Source organism: Pelodiscus sinensis, chromosome 15, assembly GCF_052426305.1.
Source record: "Pelodiscus sinensis isolate ZL-2025 chromosome 15, ASM5242630v1, whole genome shotgun sequence".
NCBI lineage: Eukaryota > Metazoa > Chordata > Testudines > Trionychidae > Pelodiscus > Pelodiscus sinensis.
The window spans coordinates 33252283-33275794 of record NC_143066.1 but is presented as its reverse complement, the minus strand read 5'-3'; the positions used below and the strand labels follow the sequence as shown (position 1 = coordinate 33275794).

The window sequence follows — 23512 nt, the reverse complement described above, 5'->3', positions numbered from 1 at the left end:
TACAGGAGCTCCACAAGGGTGAGTTCACTGCTAGGGCAGTGGGGGAAACCCTAAGTGCAGCAAGGCAGAGGAAAGGGCTGGGAAAACCCTTGCAGTGGGAGTATCTCTTGGGGTGGCTGGGCAGGGGAAAAGGAAGGAGAAACCCTTGCAGCAGACTGGCTGGGAAATCCCTTGCTGGGCTGGGTGCCAAGAAGCAGGGATTCTCATTCGCACTAGGCATGTAAATTGCGTTTAATCAACTAATCGAGTAGTCGATGGTATTTCCATCGACCACTCAATTAGTCGATAAGGAGGAAAACTGCAGAGCCACAGTGGAGGTAGCTGCCGGCATTTTAAATTCATTGAGATGCCAGGCTCTTTATACATTTAAAGGCAGAGTCGTAGCAGGGGACCGGGAGCGAGCTGAGAATTAGCTGATTCCTGCCTCATGCTGGTCCGTCCCCTCCCCCCGCTACTGCTCTGCCTCCCCATCCACCTGCAGAGACAGTGCTGGGGGGAGCTGGCTTTTAAGCTGGCATTCTCTAGCACTGGCTCCTGCTCCTTCCACCTTGCTTTTCCTCTCTGATAGATAGCATATGCTTATCAGGTAGTCGACTAGTCGCTTACATCCCTAATTTGCAGGAGTGAACTGGGAAGAGCATGGGGGGTGATGGGGAGAGCAAAAGTAGTAATGGCCACCCATTTGCACAGGCTGTTTGTGCCCTGGAATACAAGGAAGCAAAGGAGAGTCTTTTACTTAACTACAGGTTCCATCTGGGACCATCCAGGACTTGTCTTTGCATGGCAATTTCCCCCCTGAAGCAGTACAGTGGGGAGGGAATGCCAGCTTTCTGGGGTCAAGTACCATGTTTACTTTGCCAGCTAATTTGAGAAGGGTGGCAGAGCAGCTGCATGGAGCTTTCAGTGAGGTCTGTGAGGCAGATTACTGAGATGTAAGAGATGGTCTGTTTGCCATCTGCTGGTAGCAGCATCTCACCAAACCCAACCTCCTGTAACTCTCCTGCTCTGGGCAAGTTGCTTTTGAGTGCTTTGCAGCCCACTTACCAGTCTCCTCATCTGCAGCCTCTAAGGGCTGTGAGTGGTTTGCCTCTTCGGGAGTTCAAAACAGTTCCTGGCTGCAAGCCTCTATGGATGCCTAGTTCTCCTCTGGCTCGGGGTCCCTCTCCTCTCAGCACACTCTGCCACAGCTTTCTCCTCCTGTCTCAGTCCACTGCCAGATGCCTCCTGAGCCTCGGAGGTATCCAGGGGAGTCTTGGGAGTGGAGGTGGGGCCACCTCCAAGTGTATCATCCAGCTTTTGTACAGCCTGCAGGTCTTGGGCGCAGCGCCAGAGCATTGGTTTGCTTCCCACACCTTATGGAGGCGCTTCGCAGCTCCTTCACTTTGACCCTGCACTGCAGTATGTCCGAGTCCATGCCCCTTTTGGTCATGCATCTAGAGATGTGGCCATAGATACCATAATTCCTGTGGCTGAAGCGCAGCTGGGACTGGACTGTTTCTCTTTTCCCCAAATGCTGATGAGGTCCAGCACCTCGGCCTGGCTCCAAGCAGGGGATTTCCTGCTGCTTGGAGCAGGTATGGCCGGCTGGAGAGATGCTCTGAGAACACCACATGTTGCTGAGAAAACAGCAAGGGGACTTTCAAATCTCAAAAAGAGAGCCAAGGGTGGGTCTGAGGGTTGGCCACCTGAGAGCAGGGGACTAGTGGTCAAACAGATGACCAGAGAGACAAGAACAGGCATTATGGGAAGGGTGTCAGAGGCGCCACGACACAGTACTACACCAGGGTGTCCACTCTGGCACCTCAGCACACTATGCAGAGCGCAGCAAGCTCTACCTTTCTCTGTGGTGGTTTAACCAGAGCACACCAGCTGCAGAGCCGAAGCACACCAAGTGCCTTGCCAGTGTGGACACCTCGAAAGTTACAGCACCGAGGGCTGATTTACTGCTGATTTACTCCATTAATCGTGATATTTATACTTCTCTAACAGTCCCTCCAATTGGTCAGCTGCTTTCTAGTAAATGCACTGTTTTGACCCATTGGGTTCTTATTTTGCTTGATGCTCAGTTCAGAATTTGGTTGAAGCTCTGGCTGCTATGGATGTTACCTCTGACTTGCAGAACTAAAGCTCAGGGGGGAGCGTAACCCTGGGAAGGTGAAAAGCTAGCACAGAATTACAGATCTTCTTTGTGAATCCTGCAAAATTCTCCACCATCCTCTTCTGCGCTGCCCACCTGGCAGTTGCAATTATCTTGACATTGCAAAGAGCGGGTATTACTGCCTATGGCTTATGCTAGATTTAAAGCTCAGTCTTTGTCTTCTCTCCACTTCCTTCTGACCTTGAAAAACTACCTCCTAGCACACAGCTGTTCTTTGTGAGCCCAGTGTTGGCACATTAGCTGCCAAACCCACTTCACTAGCCTAAGTACGTTGTGGTCTTGGTCCCTGCCTCTGATTGCAAGAAGGTTTAATGTATTGCTAGATAGGTATAGTGAATCATTACACTCTGGTCCTAGCTTTCATTATCTGTTTCCTTTCCTGCTCTTAGAACCCCTGAATTGTCCTGTGTCAGACTGAATAATAATAAACTGCATCCATGTCCGCTTGCATTACCCTTTGGAGTGCTTGGTGAAATGGGACTGTATACTGGGCATGGCATTGCAATCATTATTCGCAGGGCTTGACAAATAATGCAATCTATTCGCCCATGGCAAGTAGATTGCAACCCGGAAGAGCCAGGTTTGGGCGATCTGTGCATGCACAGATCGCTGGACAGCACGGCTGGCGAGCAGGGCTCGCCGCAGTTCAGCGAGCCCTGATTATTAGTGCTGCCTAGCTTTGACACTGGCCAGGTAAAGGTGTCTCAGTATAGGCAAACTGGTCTGGTTTGTAGGTGCACTCCTGATGGGATGTTAATGTTTTCTTTTTAGAGCCACCCATTTATCCCCTTTTTGGCTGCATTCCTGTGGTTAATTCCCTAATTGCTGGTATGCATGCTGTGGTGGGTGCTTAGCTGGGAAAGTGTTGAGTAGGGGATGCAGCCCCCCGGCTTGCCTGGATCCAGTCCCCAAGGCTCAGGGCTCCCCCCCAGTATTTGGGAGCCTGTGTTGGCACACCCCCGCACACCACTGCGGGGCTGGAGCACATAAAATCTACTAGTCTGGGCCCATATAGGCTCTGGTGTGTGCAGGGAGTGTAGGGGAATGTCTGTCTCCTTTTCAGTCGGGGGCCACGTCAGTGAGGGTTTGTTCGTTTTGCTTCTCACTTGTGAGAAATCCCGACCGATTTTTTTGTTTTTTTTTCCTGTGGTTCAGTGGCTCCTGACCCAAAAAAGGTTCCCCATCCCTGTATTAGAGGGTTGTATGGTATGGACACAGTCCTCCTCAAATAGATCGATAGCCCTGTATCCCGAGCAGCATGATCTCTTATTTCCTTCTAGCTATGCAGTCATAGTGGGCTCTCTGCCCTGGTATCTCTTTGCACTCATGAATGTGGGTGTGAAGAGGTCTGAACAGAAACATTGCTTTACTATGTTTCCAAAGTAGAATTACACTTTAATTGAGCAGCTATTGCAATAACCTCTTATCTACAGAAGGTGTTAAGAAAAAACTTCCCACTATGCCTCAGTTTGTTCTAGCCCTAGATCTTGTGGTCAGTGCTGTGGTATCTTTCTTTTGGTTATCCCAGCTGCCCATTCATGTTTGACTGCTTAGTCTGCGTGTCAGTGGGCATAATAATTTCCTCTTGTTAAGTACTCCAAATCTTAAAATACTCTCTTATTAAGCCTCACAGCACCCATGTGGAGTTAGTGACATACTGTCCCCATTTTTCAGATGGACAAACTGAGGCAGAGAGCAATGTAGTAATTTGCCCACACTTTCACAATGAGTGACAGATCTCACTCACTGTTCGTATTTCCTACCCTCAACACTATCCTTTCCCTGCTGGGAAATGGTGTTGTCACTGAAACTGAGACAAGCAGCAGGATAATCTGTCTTATTACTTGACTGGCTTCCAAAGGGTCCTGTCCATACCTGTTTGTCAGAGTTTGGAGGTTGTAATTACGAGATTTAAAGTGAGGGAAATGATGGGATTCCTTAGGATGCTTCTGGAGACAGTTCTGGTCATGGCAGATGTGGGCAGTGCTTTTTTTGTGACGGTACTGCCCGGTACACAGTTCCGGCACCTCCAGATGCAGTACCGACACCTCCAGTCAGAGCTCAACACCTTTTCCCCTGGAGTACCGGCACTTTTTTTGGGGGGGGGAGAGGGGGAAGCACTGGATGTGGGTATGAAGGAACCCTGCTATCAAAAAGTACTTTCAGTGAGAGCTGTGCTGTAAATGTGGCTGGCTTGTTGAAGGGTATTTTAATGACCCAAGTATCTTGCTTTCCTGTGATGCTTTTGACTGCAACTCCTGCTCTGGGGTTATGAGCCAGAGTCTGCTAATCATTGATATTCCAAAGGGGTCCACAAAAAAAGGCACAGGGGAATTGGCCTACTTTACAGTGGCTACAAACCAGCTTTGTTCTCTCTTGGGAGGCTCAGTGAAAGACAGGTAGATGTAAATGGAGCTCTCTGTCTCCTGAAAGAAGGCACCTTGGGGATAATTATACCAGCACATTCCAGGGAGCCAGAGCTCTGGCATGGATGGAAATTAGCCCCATAGAAGTTGTTGGGGTAGGGAGGATGGGGTGTGCACACATGCGTGCATGTTTGCTTTGGAGAATGACATACCAGAGTGTGGTGACTGAAATTTCTGAATACCATTTAGGATGTAAGTGACTGGTTGACTGTCCAATAAGCATAAGCTTATTGATTAGTTGCTCTCCCACCCCCCACTCTTGCTGCCTCTCTTAGAGGCAGCCGTGGGGGGAGCTGGTGCTGGGGGAGCCAGCCTTAAAAGCCAGTTTTTTTCCCCCCAGCACCATCTCTGCGGGCAGCAGGGGAGGCAGAGGCATAGCAGGGGCTCACGCCTAGTCCCAGACACCGCGCCTCTGCTTTTTAAATACAGGCAGTCCCCGGGTTACGTACAAGATAGGGACTGTAGGTTTGTTCTTAAGTTGAATCTGTATGTAAGTCGGAACTGGCTTCCAGATTCAGACACTGCTGAAACTGACCGCCAGTTCTGACTTACATACAGAATCAACTTAAGAACCCCAGGCGTCCCCAAGTCAGCTGCTGCTGAAACTGATCAGCAGCTGATTCCAGGAAGCCCAGGGCAGAGCAACTCTGCCTGGGGCTTCTTGTAGTCAGCGCTGGTCAGTTTCAGCAGAAGCTGACTTGGGGACGCCTGGGGCAGAGCAGCTGGGGTGCTGCTGGGTTGCTCCAGTAGCTCCGCTCCTCGGTGCTACTGGACCAACACAGCAGCACCCCATCTGCTCTGCCCCAGGCGTCCTGATTCAGCCGCTGCTGAAACTGACCAGCAGCGGCTGAATCAGGACCTGGGGCACAGCAGTTGGGGTGCTGCCGGGTTGGTCCAGTAGTGCCCAGAGCTGGCGTTGCAGGACCAATCGGCAGCGCCCCAGCTGCTCTGCCCCAGAGTCCAAAACAAAAGCCTGGTCTGCTGGGGGGGGGGGGGGGAGCACACTAGCTGCGCCCCCCCCCCAGCAGACCAGGGACACGGGGAGCAGAGCCGCAGCGGGGTGCCGTGCCTCTGAGGCTTTGCTCTGGCAAAGCCTCAGAGGCGAGGGACCCCGCCGCGGCTGCGGCTTCAGTCTGGGTGCCTGTGGTCTGCTGGGGACCGTCCCCAGCAGACCACAGGCACCCAGACTTAAGCCGCAGCAGCGGCGGTTCCCCGCGCCTCTGAGGCTTTGCTCTGGCAAAGCCTCAGAAGCGCGGGAACCAGTCCGGTGCCCCTGGTCTGCTGGAGACGGTCTCCAGCAGACCAGGGGCACCGGAGCAGCTTATGAACGGGGCTTTCTCGCCCCGACCTTCGGGGCGAGAGAGCCCCGTTCGTAAGTGCGGATCCGACATAAGTCGGATCCGCGTAAGTCGGGGACTGCCTGTATATTAAGAGTCGGCAGGCTCTTAGCATATTTAAAAGGCTGAAATGCAGCAAGGGGAAACAGGCGTGAGCTGGGAATCAGTTGTTCCAGCTTGCGCCTGGTCCCCCCACCACTGCACTTCAGCCTTTTAAATGTATTAAGAGCCTACTGGCTCTTAATACATTTTAAAAAAAAAAGGCAGAGCCACAGCTCCTCAGCTTGTTGACTAATCAGCTAGTCGATGGAAATTCCATCTACTAGTCGATTAGTTGATTACACACAATTTAATATCCCTAGTACCAGTGCAATGTGCTAGAAGTGACCCAAGCTTCAGAACCTAATAGTATGGTTGCTTGATGTGATGGGAAGGAGTAAAGTGCATGTAGGTCATGCCACCTAAGATGACCTGTCTGCCACTCTCTGTCTCTCAGCCTTTATTATACTTAATTAATCCACCATGAACTGTGCACACTGTGTGCCCTACTGCTCATGTGCTCTTTGTAGCTTCTGCCATGCTGCTGTTCAGGGAAGAGCATTTCAAGCCCTGGCATCACTTGTATGCTTCAGCCCTACATTTCAGTCATGAATGTCTCTTCCAGTCAAAACCAAACTGCTGGAGTTTCTGGTTTAGGGTGAAACAATGCGCACCTATGTCCAGGTGCAGCCGAAACAATGTTAGAGGGCAACATTTGAGTTGTATTGCATTCCCCTTTCTTGGTTAATCAGCTGCTTTCTGGAGTAATGCTCCAAAGTCAGAAGTGATGTGTAAGTGCTGTTACCAAATGGTAAGTGGGTGTAAAGGAGGCTAAGATTGTATAATTTACACTCAGGGAGAGGCTGGCAGAAGGTAAGGCAGAGTGTAATAGGGCTGGAAGGATAGACGATTAATTCTAAAGGGAGACTTGATCTGGTTCATCCAAAGGTTACTCTGCTACCCCAAATCCAGGCCTCCTGCTCCCTACCAGTTCGTCGTCCTTCCTAGTCTCCCTGTAGGGTCCCAAAACTCCTAGATGGTGGATCTAAATTTGGTGTCTTCATGACCCTCCTAGCCCAGGTCCTGACTTTGTGCATTCATGGAGCCTGCCTTAATACCCTAGCAGAGGAGCTTGTTATCCTCCTGTTTTTTTTTTCTAGCTACATATCACTCCTCCATCCCCTCTTTGTGTTAGTTATACCAGCTAAGGTGCCCTTAAAACTACTTACTGGAATGCATGAAGTTGTGTGCCAAATTCAGAAGAAAATACTGTAACAGTACAGCACCTTTATTATATTCCTGTGGAGGTCCCTAAATAGCTGGTATCCCGAAATAGCTATTCCATGTCTTGGCAGTGTGTCTTGACAGCGTGCCTGTTATTTCAAAATATCTTTCGTAATAATGGGCGCACTGTTCTGACATCCCGGTAAACCTCGTTCCACAAGGATTAAGGGACATTTCGGAATAGTGGTTTATTTCAAAATTTGTGCTGTGCATACCGCGCCAAATTACAAAATAAGTTGTTTTGAAATACACTCAAAATAAGCTACACAATTTGCGTAGTGCAAATTGTGTAGCTTATTTTGAGCTAAGGGTGCTGTGTAGATGCGCACACAGGGAGGGGAAGATTTGTTTGAATGCAGGATGTCACCAAGTCTCTTCAAAGCCCCTCCTTACAACTAGGAGAAAATAAGTTTGTACAATGCCTATCACATTGGGGGCTTTTCCTAACGACAGTCTGAGAGCAGCTGCAGTACAAATAACTGAATTGAGATATTTAAAAATCTGTGCCTTAGTATTGCAGATTCTTTGCTAAACTTTGCTTGTTTTCAGCTGCTTGTTCTCTGCAACTCTAGTAGGTGGAGTTTAAGGGGCTCATTCTGTCTCCACTTTAAAAGTACATCTGACAGCACATACATGGGTATTTGCCATGAGATGATAAATTCAGTCTAGTGACTCTTTTGTCCTGCAAAAAATCAAGGAAATCTGATTGAAGTACAGATTTGCTTTCAACTTTCCCTTCCTTTTTGACTTTGTCCGTGACCTACATATTGGATCCTGCGGTGCCAGTTGGAAATAATTGAGATTGTAGTGTAGGTTATTTACCACACTGTTCCTTTGAAAATACTCTTACTGTGCCCAGTCCACACCCACTCTGACATAATTCTAGGGTGGGCGACAAAGCTCCATTAACCCTTTTTTGGCCAACAGGCTTGTGTAGCATATTAGGTGTAATTAAAGGATGGGATAGGGAAGCAAGGGTCTTGCCTTTACAAATGCCAGTAAGAATTTTAAGTGTGCTCTGCATCACAATGAGTGTGTCTATTTTTGAGCTCCATGGATGATAATAGCCAGTTGCAGATGTTCACATCCAAATACATACTATTTAGAAACCTGCTTTTGCAAAAAGAGCCATGGGGCTCTTGTTGGTTAGAGGCTAACTATATTGGATCAAAGGCTGCTTTGGAAGGATTGTCCTTTTCTTTATCTCAGAGGTTTTCCTTGGTTTAAAGATAAATACTAAAGAGCCAGCTAGTCAACGGCAGAGAGAACTTACTTTCATGTAATTAATCATGATCAGTCTAGTTTGGAGATTGATTGTAGGAGAAAGCAAGCAATCTTCACAGTTTTTGGCTTGTTTCCCTTTGAATAGAACAGGGACTCAAGTCTGGAACTGCAACACTTTTGTCTCCCCAGATCCATATCCCCCTTAATCTGACAGGTTTTCTAAACATACCATACACTTTCAGAAGTAGATCCTGTTTGAAAGCCATCCAGGTGTGGAATGAGGGAAGAATCTTCAAGAAGATTACAGCAGCTATGCTGCAACTCATTAACTCAATCTCTTCCCCTTCTCCCCATCTCCACCCCATGCCTGGGGTCTTTTAGTGCTAGTACTAAGTGCTGTTCACTTAATCTAGCCCACCTGGACAGGTATATGAAGAATGGAATTGCCTTCCGGCGGAGGACTGAAGGAACATTCACACAGCTTCTGCAGAGGAGTCTGCTTTTGGGAAATACTAATCCTGTTTTAACATTATGACAGCAGCTCGTTAAAAGCTGTTTTGAAATGTGCAGCTAAAGCAGTGGTTTTGCACGCACACACAGCTGAGAATACTGGTGAACCATGTGTGTTTCATTTTCATTTTAAATTGCACAAATTGAACATGGAAAGAATTTGCAGGCATAAACTTGCTGTGGTATGCAATTTACAAGTTTCAGAGCAACATACAGTTTCCAGTTTAAAAAAAAAAACACAGATCACAACATTCAAAGGCGTATTTGGGCTTTTTTTCCCTGCAGCTCATGTTCAAAGCCCTTCAAAAATATTTACATAAATCCAGCTTCTTGGAAGGCTTATTTAATGTGTATTTTTCCAATATTCCGAGGCAAATTATGTGTAAACTTGGTTAGTCCTGCTTTTTAAACTATGTATAAATACTGTTTGTCATTTGTATGGTATTACAGTAGCATCCAGAGACCTCAACTGAGATTGGGGTTTTGCTATGCTGGATGCTGTACAAACACAGAAATAGGAGATGCTTTTCTTTGCCATGAAGAACTTACAATCTAAGGCACCAGTTTTACAAAGAGAGCTGTGTGAGTGGACCCCAACATGGAGCCCCAGTGAAGTTGGGGTGAGGGGGCATACTTGCACGATTATTTCTGCAGCAGGAGTGTTGGCCTTAGTTGGTTACTTACTGAAGAGCTGAGGAGGAGAGAGAATATCCAATACGTTTGCTACATCCTAGTGCCGAAATTATATAAATACCAACTTTACCCAGATGTCTTTCAACTAACCATTATTTGTTGGCTAATTTCTTGCAAGCATTGCTGCAGAACTGGGTCATGAGATAGGAACTGGAGCAAGAATGGTAGGTTTATGGATCTGTTAGGAGGATGTTTCTATGCACAAGGGTTGGCATGGAAGGAAGCACAAATGTGTCGGTGGGAGGTGCTTCTTGGATCCATCACCCAGAGTGAAATGCCAGCCTCTTGAGGATCGAAGTGCAGCATGATATATCTGCCAGCATTAATCTTTAATCAGCAGCAATTACTCTGAAGTTTCATGTGGGATTCTAGCACTTGAACTTATAGTCTCTCTGCAGCACTGTAACACCATAATATGGATAATGATTTTAGTGTGATGGTTGTGCTCAGAATTGTACAGCATCTGCATAGACAAGAACCTTGGACTAGAGTGAACACCACTACAGTTCAGACACGATTCACAGACTGAATGTCAAACTAGATTGTGCCTCATTGGGTGTACGTTCTTACCTGGATCCAACCTACCTATAGCAGTTAAGAAATAACATGCTCTGGGCAACCCACTCAGGCAGATTGCTAGAACCCCGCTAGCAATAATCGATGTGCTTAAATATGGTTATATAACTATTCCAATAAAAGCAACATAGACATAACACAAGCCAATCAATATTAAAGAACTTACCTCTCTTCATTCTAATAGTCTTCTCATACTCTGTAGTCCTTCCCCCTGTCTATGTTCTTCTGTTACTTCTCTAAGTTGCTGTCAGGGTCCTGCTTTCATTTAAGAAAATATTGCATATAGATTTAACTTCTGGTTTTTCTCTTCCTGTAATTACAACCTTGCTGCTCCTGTCTCTCCTGTTGTCACATCAGTCTGCTTTCCATCGAAAGGTCTATGGTGCTTAATGTCTTCTGAATAAAGTGACACAAAAATTAAGAGCAAACAGGGCTGGGACTAAAGAGATTGGTGTAGAAAGAAATAGAGGTAAAGGCTAAAAGATTTTTTAAGAAGAGTAGCAAACCAAAGTTGTAGTGGCAAATGTGGCTATTTGCTTGTGGGTTCACTCAAGACTGGAATTGGTCACAGGCTGTTATGTGGCTTTTATAAAAAATGACACTGTAACCAGCGTATTATTCTAACACTCAGAAACATTTAGTATTTGCAGCTATACAGTTTCCAGCCTTTTATTTTTCTCTAATTGCAGTGTTTATACTCTATATGCTGTACAATTGAGCCTTCAGTGGTAATCCCAGGACCAGGTCAAATCCCAAGCAAGTTGGTCTTGAAGTTGGTGAGGGCTTACGTTGTTATCCATCAACATATGAATGTCTCAAGCAAAATTCTGAGAATCCTATCCTCTTCTCATAAGATCTCCATATTGTGGTCCCTGAGCTCCATTTTGGGTTTGGATCAGGCCTCCTTTCAGACTCCTTCTAAATTAGCCACATGGACCCACTGCGAAGTCCCACCCAAGTTGGAGAACTTGATCTAGACTACCTTCCTTTCCTGTCTTAAAGACTTCCTTTCCCCCTGTGCTGCCTCCAGCTGAGCCCCTGCATTTTTTCCCCTCATTGCAGAGCTAGCACTTCTCCTTGGCTAATAACCTGTGTCTGATTCAGTTTCCAGGCAGATCGCCCTGCATTAAATGTCGTCATTTTCCCTCTACTCCATGAGGATTTGACAGAGGTCATCAGAGATGTCCCCATGATGCACTTGGATGAAATTACCTTGTTTAAAAGCAGAGTGGCTGAGGAACCTCCAAACTTGTGGTGGTGATTGTGCCATAGCACACGTAGAACAGCTGGGATGAACATGTGAAACAGCTTCTTATTGGCCTGGATCCCCCTTCTCAAGCTTATGGCCGCCTTACAGGATGCTGTACAATCACTTTAAATCAGTGCAATTGAAAAGCAAAAGAGCCTTGACAGACACTGCTGTGGGCAAACACAGACCTGTCGGGTAATGCTTGCACATGAGAATACAATATCCAAGCCTTTTGGAACCATATGGATATTTCCTTGTGGCTAATAATGAATTTCTTTTTTACCTTATATCAGTTAAAGGTAAGAGAAACTAATTTAAAGAATGCTCCCATTCTTACCCATCCCTGCTTGTTGCCTAATCTATTTCTGTAGGGTTCCTGTGTACTTTGGTGGTATGCTCTGTTGTTTCCTCAGTGATCATTCTTTGAGTCTGTTATTAATGGTAAAGTAGGAGGCCTGGTTCTGTGTAGTGTTAGTATCCCTCATTTACAAGGAGCACAAAGATTAATTGCTCGAATGAAATTCATCATACCTCTTACTATAAATGTGTGTACATGGTTACGCATGTGTGATGAGAAATATTTAAGGGTATTTTCTTTAGGGAGAAGTACCTCAGGTTTTTGTTTTCCCTCAAGTAGCAAATCGTGATTGTTAACCTTTCGAGCCCATGGTCATATTAGTTTTTGGGCCGTTTGGCTTGTGGAGAGGTTTCTTCCTTTGTGTCTTGAGATTCCTCTCTAGATTTCACAAACTCCATGTTACCAAATCTCCAATATGGATCCCATCTACCATAAAAATAATAAATAAATAAAAGTGGTCTAGACATGGTAGAACACTGTTCCAACCTGCAGTGTACGGGGGAGCCTGGTGGACCAGTTCTGTCCCCAAATCATGTATATGAGCATGCATTAATTTCAGAGACTATTTGGAGTATTTTCAAAGTGTAACTCCATTAGCCTTGCCTGCTCTACGGAATGTCCTTAGGAGTTTGTGGTGGGGTGGATCACTTTTCAGAGTGCCTTATTGATGGAGCACTTTCTAAAGTGTCAAATAGTTGTGCCAAAAGCCAAAGAGTGCGTATTTAGCAGAAACGTTTTAGGTGGTAGTGGGATTTCCTTTTAAGTGAATATTCCATGGAAAAATGTGGGGCTAATCTTTTTCCTTAGAGGTTATCCACTGAGTTTGAACAGTTTCTATCTACTGGTGTGCTGAACAGCTGAGCTGTTGCATACTGCTTGGGACCTCACTACTTCCATGGGTGATATCACAGAATCAGCTAATCAGTATTTCCTACGTATTAGTGTCATAGTTTCATAAGCAGTGGCTCCTGGCAACAGTGTCGAAAACATGATTTCAAATGGATAGCAGAATACATCTTTATGCAGGCTTCAGACACTTTTCCCTAGTCCCCTTCCCACTACTTCGAAATTTCCAGATTTGTTTGTTCTGTTCTGCGTGTTAAATCATGGTCCAGCCTGATGAAACCCATATGTGTACAAATAGGATGTAACTATGCATGTGCTTGTTGATGCTTTCTCAGCATTAACCATTTATTAAGCGTGAGACTGCATGTTACCAGCTTAATTCTTGGAAGCACATTTGTACTCCTCTTTGCTTTAGATTCACCCGTATCTTGAAGAGCATCCTGTAGCTAGTTTTTGGCTTAACTTTCTGTACGCTTTCTTTTCAGCAGCTCCTTCGCTGACTAGGAATTCCAGATCAAAGCTCTCTTTCCCTTTACCTTCCCATGGGACAAATCAGCTAGCAAGGGTGTATGAGCGTACGCTTCTAGTCTTGTAGCTACCATATTAAATAAATGAGAAGATGGGTTCATGCTTTTACAAGAAGCAGCTGCTCTGTAACACTTCAGCAGAGGTAGCCAGAGCCCTCACAGATTGGCCACTAGATGTGTGCTCCAGAACTAAACTAGTTTCCAAATGACCTCTGACTTGTATGGGATTTCTTTAAATGTGAGTGATTAGGTAGATAGCTGCTACCCCTTCGCTGGAGTCCTACCCCTCTTTTCTGTCTAGTTCTCTCCAGAATCCTGTCTCTCTCTTCCAGCCTCTCTTTGTATCTGTGGCTTGTTGGAGCCCCACTCTGTCAGGATGGGCTCCTTTCTCCCTCACAAATCAGATGTGCTTTTTTGGGGAGGGGGGCGGAAACTAAGTCGCTGCTCTGTCCAGGTGAGGCCATTTCAGATCTGTACAGTTTCTGAGTAGATCCATGCTCCACCACAGATTGTCAAGGTCAGGCAATGAAGAGAGCTTGAAACATCACTAAAGCTGCATTTCTTTTCCTCCTGAACCCTTAGCAACTTCAGTACAGAGCAGAGAGACAGCTGAGGTAACAGGTTGGGAGATGGTTCTTTCCTATTCAGTTCATAATGGGAACTATCCTCACCAATAAACAATATCCTCAAGTAGTGCATAGAGTGATGCCTGAAAGCTATCGGTGAGAACTCTTTTGTATTTGAGCAGGGGTTTCTCTTTTTAACTGAGCACTGTTCAGAGATGCTTCAGTGGATTCTAGGAAACTTTCAGCTACCATTTTCTCCCTGCTAGAAGGCTCTGATTTCGTTGGTATCTGCTGAATAGGCAGAAAAAAATCTATTCAGATTTGTTTCTGTTGTTCACAAAGGCATGATGTTCTAATGGGTCAGTTCTTTTCCTAGTCTTTTCTTTTGAAGATTCTATTGATGTGATAACACAGGCTTCACTTAAAGTCACTTCCTTTGTAAAGAGATACCTAGAGGTTAAACAGAATACAGGTAAAATGGGAGTGGATCTTCTTTATCAAGTATGCAACCTTTATTGTATTGCCTCTGGCATGATGCTTAGACGTCTGCATTCAGGTGAGCAAGTCTGTGTTAATATGAATCATAATGTCCATAAAAAGAGCTAAGAAAGTCCAGTCACATACCTCAGGTCGTGATAAAGGCATCAAAAAGAACCTCCCCCTTCCAAACTGAGGGAGCATGCTCTGCATCCCTACTACAGATCTTCTGACTGAGAGTGAGAGTTTCCGCTGCTTTTGCACTCCAGGCAGAAGTCACCAGATGTTAATAATGTGCTTATTTTCGCTAAGTGCTATTTTGGCATCAGTGTTAATTACAATTTATATTCTGCAACATTTACACTGGGAAAAGAACCCACCCTAATAGTCCCCAATTGGCAGTGCTGGGCTATTAAACATAGCACCATATGTTCTGAGCAGAGAAGTATATGGGATTCAAAGCCTAGTCAGCATTAAGGTTCCATGTGCTGTTTCTGGAGAGGAGAAGGGAATAGAGGAGAGCTTCTTGTTCTTATTCCTAGTTTTTATTTGCTACAAAATTCCCTTTCTCCCCCCCCCCTTTACTCTCCATCCCCTCCCTCCAAAAATCCCTCCCTGCCAACTAGGGAAGTCTGGCTGAGACTGACACTGTTCTTTTGAGCTGCCTGAGCCACCTCAAGTGTCCTTCCCACTGGGGCTGCCTCAGTCAGAACTCTGTCAGTCAGTCTCCCACCTCAGTCAGAACTCTGACCTCTCCCCTGGCAGTGGGCTCCGTTGCTAGCCACATGCTGGCTGGATGAAAGCATTCTGACGCTTACAGGATTGGGTTGCTAAAGTTAAATTAAAAGGTACAGTCATAAGACCATTGATGCCAAAACATGTTTAACAAAGTGTCTTTCCAATCCTGCTCCCCAGTGGGTTCTAGATTTTTAAGGTGTTTTTATTTTTTGGTAAGGAGAAGCTCGCTAGGACAAATATCCCCCAAGTCAGAATAGGCAGCATGAAGGATATGTAATCCTATGAGGATCTCTTCCTCTGCCTTTTGGGCTCAGTTTGGGCTCCTTTTTGGCATGTTTGAAACCCTGGCATTCCTCCCTGATACAGCAATAATATGCCATGTTGTCAGGCTTTGCGAGTGCTGGGAGCAATGCTAACCTGTCCACATGGGGAGTGGCGCTTCAGCAGTAGGGGAAGAGATTAGAGAATTGAGAGAGCTTCATCTGTTGGCTGGGGCATCGGACTGCAAGCTGTTGCTCAGTTTCATCTCTGCCACTTGCTCATTGTGTGACCTTGGGCAAGTTGTTCAGCCTTTCTGTGCCTCAAGTCCCCCATCTTGCTCCCTGCCTCGCATTAGGCAACAGTAAAGTTTTTGAGTGTTGTCCATCTTGGAGGACAGATGAGCAGATTTGAGAGGAGGGGAAAAGGGGAGGAATAGCAGCAGGCGCGAGTTTCCTAAAGTGGCCTGACATGGAGCAGAGCCCTGATGCTGCCAGCTGCAATCCCAGTATGCATATCCTTATGGTCTCGGGTGACAGAGTTAAAAACGCAGAATAAAAAGGGCATTGGGGAGCGTCTCAACAATGGAGACTGCTGTTGAGCATTCTCTGTGAACGTCCACATGAACCATATACTACTAACACTCCTGCAAGTCGTGACTGTTTTCTTTATCTGTCCATTACTAGGACTGACTTGCTGCTGGCAACAGGATGCCCCGTGACTGTGGGCTAAAGGAATTCTCCATTCCTCTCCTTGTATTGAGGGGAAGGGATGCTACTGTAGTGCTTGCCAAGAGCTAAAGGCCCTCAACTCTTGTTTATTCCAGTGGGAATTGGGGGAGCTTAGCACCTTGTAGGACCAGTCTTCCATATTTTGCAGTGGGGTCTCCTAACTTCAGAAAGACAACCCCACTACTTAATTTAGCAAGAAACTAATACTCCAGATGGCGTGGTAACTTGTCTGATCTGCTCATGGGAGACTAAATCCTGTGCTGATCCTGCCTGACGCCATGTACAACCAAAACCTTTCCCTCCTATCTGGAGGAGAATAAGTCTGTAAAAGGAGCAACGTGAACATTATCTGGCTATTGCAGAGGGAAATCTCTCTCCAGTGCTGGGTCTGAAGGCTGCCTCTGTTCGATTAGAGGCATAGGCAGCCAGGGCACTCTAGCAGGAGAATCATTTCCATAGAAACCGATTGGGATGTTGTAGAAGGAATAATGATTAATAGCAAAGGGACGTTGCCTCAGGCCCTTTCATTTTTTAGGGGGCAGCGAGGGACAAACCAGAATGAAGCAGAGCCCAGGTATGGAGAGATGCAGTCTCTAACATTAATGAAAAACATCTCTTCCATTAATTTCCAGGGCAGCCTCTCCTCTTCTCCCTCCCTCAGCGGCAGCTTTCCAGCTTGCTTTGAATTTTCAAAATGGCTAACCTGGTTAGAAATAATGATAAAAGGATGGATGAGGCCTGGCTATTAACATGGTTGCTGTTAGCAGCAGGATCTCAGCCATAAAACATGAAGCAAGGGAGACATTGACCTTTCTGCTGTTTTGAAATGAATGGAGACATCAATATCTATTGTTTTCAGTGGCATTGACCTCTGACACTCTCACTTCTTCTCCCTCACGCTATTATTTCCCCCTGATGCTTGAGGAGAGGGGTCAGTTTGTACCATCTATTGATCCTGATTTTACTTGGTGATAGGGAAATAATTAGAACTGTAAAAGATCTACAACATACTAGTATTATATATTCACACATATATACCCTTCCCTTCCCCCCCCCCCCCCGTGGAAATTCAAAGCCGTTAGATCTGAAAGAAGGTCGATCAATTTAGATTTAATTACTATTCATTATTTTAGGTTTCTAAATGCTCAAGTGTAGCGTTGTATGTTACTGTCATAGGAATGTATGCTTGGTGCCTTGTTTTATTTATTTATTTTTGTAAGTAGCCTCTCTTATGTGAACAACTTCTACGTACTGAGAATGTGAAATCAGGCATTGCTAATTAGCTGTATGACAATTAAGTAATGTAGCACAAAACCATTAGGACATCGGATTTGTTTTTGAAGTTTGTCCTTTGAAGTGGAAGCTGCAACTCTGCCCAAGGCTGCTAGGGAAATGTTTTTCTATCAGAACTTTCTTTGTAAATGTCAGTGTAAAGTCCCAGTTCTGTTGAGAATCTGTATTCTCTCCTATATAAACAGAAGGTGAAACTTTGTCGTCAAAATGTTGATTTTTTTTTTTAAAGACATTAAAGGTGTGGTTGGTCTCTAAGTAACACCCACTCTTTTGGTATAACTGTTATGGCAAGCTGGAACAGCGGTTTGTCAGAGAATTGTGTTACGAGTGAATACGTATGTTATACCAGTAACATGAAAGCTGGAGGAGGTGGCTCCCAAAATCAAGATTTAGCTTGTAATGTGCTAAATGACACCAGGAACCCAAGCAGCCTGTTTGCAAATGACTGACAAACTCCTCAGTTCTAACAGCTCCATCTGTGCACTTGTTTTACACTTGTATCTACAGCTGGCTCTTTGTTCATAATAGTGAACCACATTTTCAATGTGCAGGTTTTCATGTACATTTGTGGCATGTAAAAGATTTCAAATAAAGAGTGAAACTGGTTTTAAAACTGGTCCAGTTCATTGCCTCTTGCCTTTTTATTGTCTTCAGCACCAATGGGGGTAGGGGAACACATGTTGCTAAGAGGCACACTTTAATACAAAAGTTAAACAGAAGCTATATGCGTATATTTAGGACTGTATTGGTACTGGCTACATCCATGCATGTTGTGGGTAGGAATCTTTTAAGCTTTAGGACACAGTTCTGCTAATTCACTTCAGTTTTGACTTTGAACACCCCTACTATTTGTAGTTAGGGGCTCAGTGACGTATTTATATAGCACCTTTCCTCCCTGGATCATAGAATCGTAGAATACTAGAACTGGAAGGGACCTCAAGAGGTCATTGATCCAGTCCCCTACCCTCATGGCAGGACCAAGCACCACCAAGATCGGGGTGGGCAATAATTTTTAATGGGGGGGGCCACGCTATGACTTTGGTAAATGGTCAAGGACTGCACTTCTGTGGAGGGGGTGCGGAGTCTGGGACAGAGGATAGGGTGTAGAAGTGAGCTTGGGACAGAGGACTGGGGTGCACAATGGAGTATGGGGTCTGAGAGGGAGTTTCGGTGAAGGAGATGATTATGATCTGGGGCACGGGAGTAAGAGGGGGTGAAGGGTCTGGAAGAGAGTTGTGACCTGGGGGAAGAGGGTGCAAAGGGTTTGGGTGGCAGCCTGGAGCAGATAGTTTGGGGTGGGGGAGAAGGAGGTAGGCTCTGGCTGGGAGTTGCTTACCTAGGCAGCTCGCAGCCAGCAGCTCTGCAGGAATCTGAGACAGGCTCTCTGCCTGTGTGTTGGTTGGGGTGCTCCATGTGGCTGTGCTCCAGCACTGGGAGGAGGGGAGTGAGCAGGCTTCAGTTGTTGCCCCTGCCGTCAACAAAATTTCTCAGCTCTTATTGTCCAGAAACTGGCCAATGGGAGATGGATTTTGCTAGGGGGAAGGAACAGCATGCAAAACTTTCTCCTCCCTGCCCAGACTGCATAGCAATTAGCAGCCTGCTATTTAAAGTGGCCGCAGCTGCTCTATAGTAAGGGTGCTGGTGAGGTGGCTGTGGGCCGAATCTTGCATCTTAGCAGGATGGATCTGGCCCACTAGCCGCCTCTTGCCCATTCCTGATCTAGATCATCCCTGATCGACATTTATCTAACCTGCTCTTAAATATCTGCAATGATGGAGATTCCACAAACCTCCGTAGGCAATTTATTCCAGTGCCAGAAATAAACAAACTGATAGGAAGTTTTTCCTAATGTCCAACCTAAACCTCCCTTGCTGCAATTTAAGCTCATTGCATCTTGATCACAAAGCACCTGACTAAATAAACCAAGCCTCACATCACCACCTGCCGTAGGGACTATTCTCAATTTACAGGTGAAAAAGCCGAGACACAGTGGGCTTACTGAAGGGAAATGATTTGCCCAAGTTCACTCAGTCTGTGGCAGAACCTGTAATAGAACCTAGCGCTCCTGCCCCCCAGCCTCTGAGTCTTATGGGACAAGCCTGGAGTTTCAGAATAATCTATGCAAAAAGGCACCTACTCAGGGTAACTTTTTGCACACAACCAGTTAAACTTGGAACGCATCACTTATTTTGTCTGCAGCAGTGCATACACCAATAGCAACTTCACACGCCCAAGTCCTGAAAATCCTCCCCCTCGTGTCTGGCATCAAGCTGAGACCCTAACTTACATTTGAACTTTGCCTACTCTGAATTTGAGCCCAAGTTCTCGGGGTGGGTAGTTAAGTAATACATTGTAGCCAGTTGGTCCCCATGCCCTGGCCAACATAAATAATGTGAATTTTTTTGAGATCTATGTACTGTTACCAGAGCTGGAGGGGAGAACCTTTTTGTAAAGATCTGCTTATTAGTCTACTGCCCCAGCAAGCATTCTCGCCAGTCCAGGACGGAGCTGATCAATCTGACTGCAGCAAAATGTGACCCTGGAGTCAATTTGTGTAGTTGAGTAAAATTACAGCATCCTTACTTCCGAGACTCATTTGACTTGAGATCATTGCTCTAATGGAGTGAGAGAGAAGGGAACCTGGAATTGAATAAATAAAAATGGAAAATGCAACAAAATGGTGAAAGCAATAAAAATAATCCGTTGTCTGAATCACGACCAATGAAACCTTTTTCTGCGATCTCCCTACTGGATGAGCACTTCTGGGTCCATTCATCTCTTCTTTGCCACGTTAGATAGAATCCTGATGTCATGAGGCACCTAGGGGCGGCCCATCCATATAGGCGAACTAGGCAGTTGCCTAGGGCGCCAAGTTAAATGGGGTGCCAAATGGTGGTGCAATATCATTGAGGGGTTTGGAGGTGGGGGGGCGCTGGTTGCATGGTTCGCCTAGGATGCCAGTTTCTGGCAGCTAGTCTAGGGCTGCCCCTGGAGGCACCTGTGTAGTTGTTGAAGGTGTATCTACCATCAACTGTCTAAGCCTGGTGTAGTGATATTTTTGGAGCAGTGTACCAAGTCCTCCTCATGCATGTATCAGCTGGAGTGGTGGCATCCTCTGTATCGGTCTACCATAGAACAACTTACAAGCTCTGGCTATGGTGGTAAAAAATTCCTGCATCCTGTTTATACTACAACTTCCATTGCTGTTTTTCCAGTAATGACCAATGGCTATGAAGTTTGCTACAGCAGATGTCTGAGACCAGGTCCACAATTGGAGTTGCACCTGTTTCACGAAAGTGTAATTTTGAACTAGTGAAAATGATGTTTGCACATGGTTAAATGATTGAGTTTAAATGCTCAAAAAATTAAGTGACTTGCCCAGCATAAGAGAGGCCCACCAGGAGCAGAACTGTTCCAATCTGTGACCATCTGGCTTACTAGAGTTGAGATGTTCAGGGGAAAGCTATGTTCAATAATCAGCTGTAAGTCTTATCCAGAAGACAGCATCTGTAGGAACTAGGGCATTTTGGATCAGTACTTAACCCTGTCCTGGGCTCTTGTTTATTAGGACACTCGGTATGTTTTAAGATGTGTTCAGCAGCCATGAATCACAGCTAGCAAACCGGTAACATCTAGCTAGAGATGTGCTACATAATCAGTTTTGAACAAGTGTCTACAGTGAGTGTTTCACCAGTAAAACTAATCCGCTGTAAATCTGTGTGTAAACAAATGCTTCAAATATTGAGCATCTTGTGTCTGGTAGAACAGCACCAAACAAGTCTCCTGAGAGTGGCTCATGGTTTCAGTAAACTTTTTCATAGATTCTAAGCCCGAAAGGGATCACTGATAATTTAGCCTGACCTCCTGCCTAATACGGGTCTACAGAACTCCCCCAAAATAACCAGCTTGAATTAGAGCATGTCGTCTTTTCTGCTTTGGCAGGTTTGACCTAAGATGCAACCTGTGAGGAGCCATCTCTACATTTCACTCAGAAATGCTTAAGTTATGGGGTAGGTTTTATCATTCCAATAACTGTTATCTAAATGTGCTTTCAGGGGAGAGGAAAGAGATAAAGAGAGGAGGAGGCTGAGGAAGGAATGTACTTTCTGAGTCCATTACAGAATGCCAAACATTATTGCCAAGGTTTGCCGCATTGTTTCAGCATTAATAAATCTGAGAGGAGGAATTGGGAAAAATGACTGAAACATTTTGGCCTGCAACTCTAGCATCAGATGTATTGGCAGAGAAGGGGGAGTCCCACTAGAATGAAATGTAAAAGAAACATATGCCTAGAGATAGCTAGCCTTTAAACTTTGTACTGCTAATGGTGCCTTTCAGCAGATTATCTAGGTGTGTTTTACCAAGATGGGATGGTATTTCTGTATTCTGAATAGAGACATATGCACAGACATTGACTTGCTTAGCATAAGAGAGGCCCAACTGGGAGCAGAACAGTTGAAATCTTGGACTCTCTTTCCATTCTGTCCAGCCACTTCTGTGCTATTAAGTTTTTTTAACAGTCTCATGACTTGGGAAAGGGAGGTAAAGAGGCTCTGCAGCTGCTTTTGGAGAAGAGGGAAACATCATAGTTGTATAACAGCCCGCATCAGACATCCAACTGCTTAGGACATGGAATAAAAACATATTCATGGCTACTTGAGTCTGATGCCAAGTGAAGGCAGGGAGGTCAAATTGACATGAACTTGGAGCTAGATTGCAGCACTAGGTAACAATCATAATGTAACTGGTTCACTGCCCACCTATTTGCCTAAGAAGCTTGTCAAAGAAAGCTGTCTCTGGGAGTGAGAGAGAAGGAATGTGTGAGTATCTAGGTTCAGCTACTCTGATGGTAGGTTCCAAGATCTCTCATCGCTCTCCAAAAGAGGTAGCGGGAGGGCAGGTGGGTATGTTGCAATCTATAAGGTGAAGTTTGGGAAGTGGGTGTGTGTGTGGGGGGGTGAGGATGGTTGTGCCTTGACTCACCTTAATGATTTCTACTTTTGTCTGCGTTGATCTGCCTCTGTGCATGCAGATCAATAGCAGCGTGTGTGAAGTGTAAAAAACTCCCGAGGTGGAGGTCTGTGTTGTGTAACGAGTCTCACTTGACTGGGAGTACTGGCTGGCGATGATAGATTAGAGCCTGCATTTTCGGGCCAAGGGAACATAAAGATGTCAGGTGCAAGGAATGGGCCTGCACAAATGTTTGCTTAGAGCTTTGCTTGGAAGGAGACCTGAATATTCCGAAAAGCATCTGCAGACGAGCTAATAAACCCAAGTATCTAAAAGAAATTGTGGCAAAGAAAGCAACCTCGGTGATGCACAAAGACATTCGGTGGCTTGCCATCAGTCAGGCAAGGGAGGGAACAATCCCTGCTGGTGTCAGAAGACGGAGGAGAGGCTCTAGGACACTTTCATCTCTGTGTCATCTGCTCCCAGTTTCTGTGCTGCTCTCAGATACTCTGGGTATGTCTAGACTGCATCCCTCTGTCGGCAGAGGGATGCAGATTAGGCAGGTCGACATTGCAAATAAGGCAGGGATTTAAATATCCCATGCCTAATTTGCATAAAAATGGCCACCGCGTTTTGCCGACTCAGCACGTTGCACGGACAGTGCATGCGAGGTCATGCTGCAGGGAGGATTCACTGGCATCCTCTATGGTGCATGCAAGGTCACACTGCAAGTATGAGGTGTACACTGTGTGAATGGTGCCATTTCGTTCTACATAACATCCACTAGGCTCTCTGGAGTCCTAGCAGGAAATACTTCATTAAAATGGGGTTGTACTCCGTGTTCCCTCTAAGCTGAGTACTTGGAGGGCCACCCAGGAGAGATACAAATGTCCCCAGCTGATTAGCAGAGAGTCCAGACCTGGCAGCATGTGTTCCTACTGGTGGTGCACAGCCACACATGCCTTTGTGCCTATAACAAAATGTATTCCACACATGGATGGAAAAACTAGAGGGAACACTGGCTGTGCTGGCAAAAAGTTTGGGACTTCCTGCCATAGATAAAAGCCAGTGTAGTCAGTGGAGTTACACAAGGGCTAAATTTGGCCTAAGATGTTTACACCAGAAGCCTGTTCTTAATAAATTGGAGAATTTCTCTGAAATCAACAAGATGTAAAAAGTGGGGAATAACTGGCCAAGCAGCAGTGCTGCAGACAAGGATCTGGGGGTGATAGTGGATCCCAAACTGAATGAGTTAAAATGTAACCGAGGAAA

At 45.7% G+C, this 23512-nt stretch overlaps 1 protein-coding gene across 6 annotated transcripts in view; it reads left to right on the top strand.

Moving 5' to 3' along the window:
• Window positions 1-22818, top strand: part of FBXL18 (F-box and leucine rich repeat protein 18) — a 43876-nt gene extending 21058 nt beyond the window's left edge. For 3 of the 6 annotated variants that reach the window (XM_089769298.1, XM_006112914.5, XM_089769297.1), the window contains exon 5: window positions 11352-14968. In XM_089769298.1, the coding sequence (XP_089625424.1) occupies window positions 11352-11508 (157 nt within the window). In that variant the 3' untranslated portion in view covers window positions 11509-14968. Of the gene's footprint in view, window positions 1-11351; window positions 14969-21232 lie in introns of those variants that run through there. The other 3 variants (XR_016346900.1, XR_016346899.1, XR_016346898.1) reach the window with 2 other exon arrangements.
• The last annotated feature ends 694 nt before the right edge of the window (window positions 22819-23512 follow it).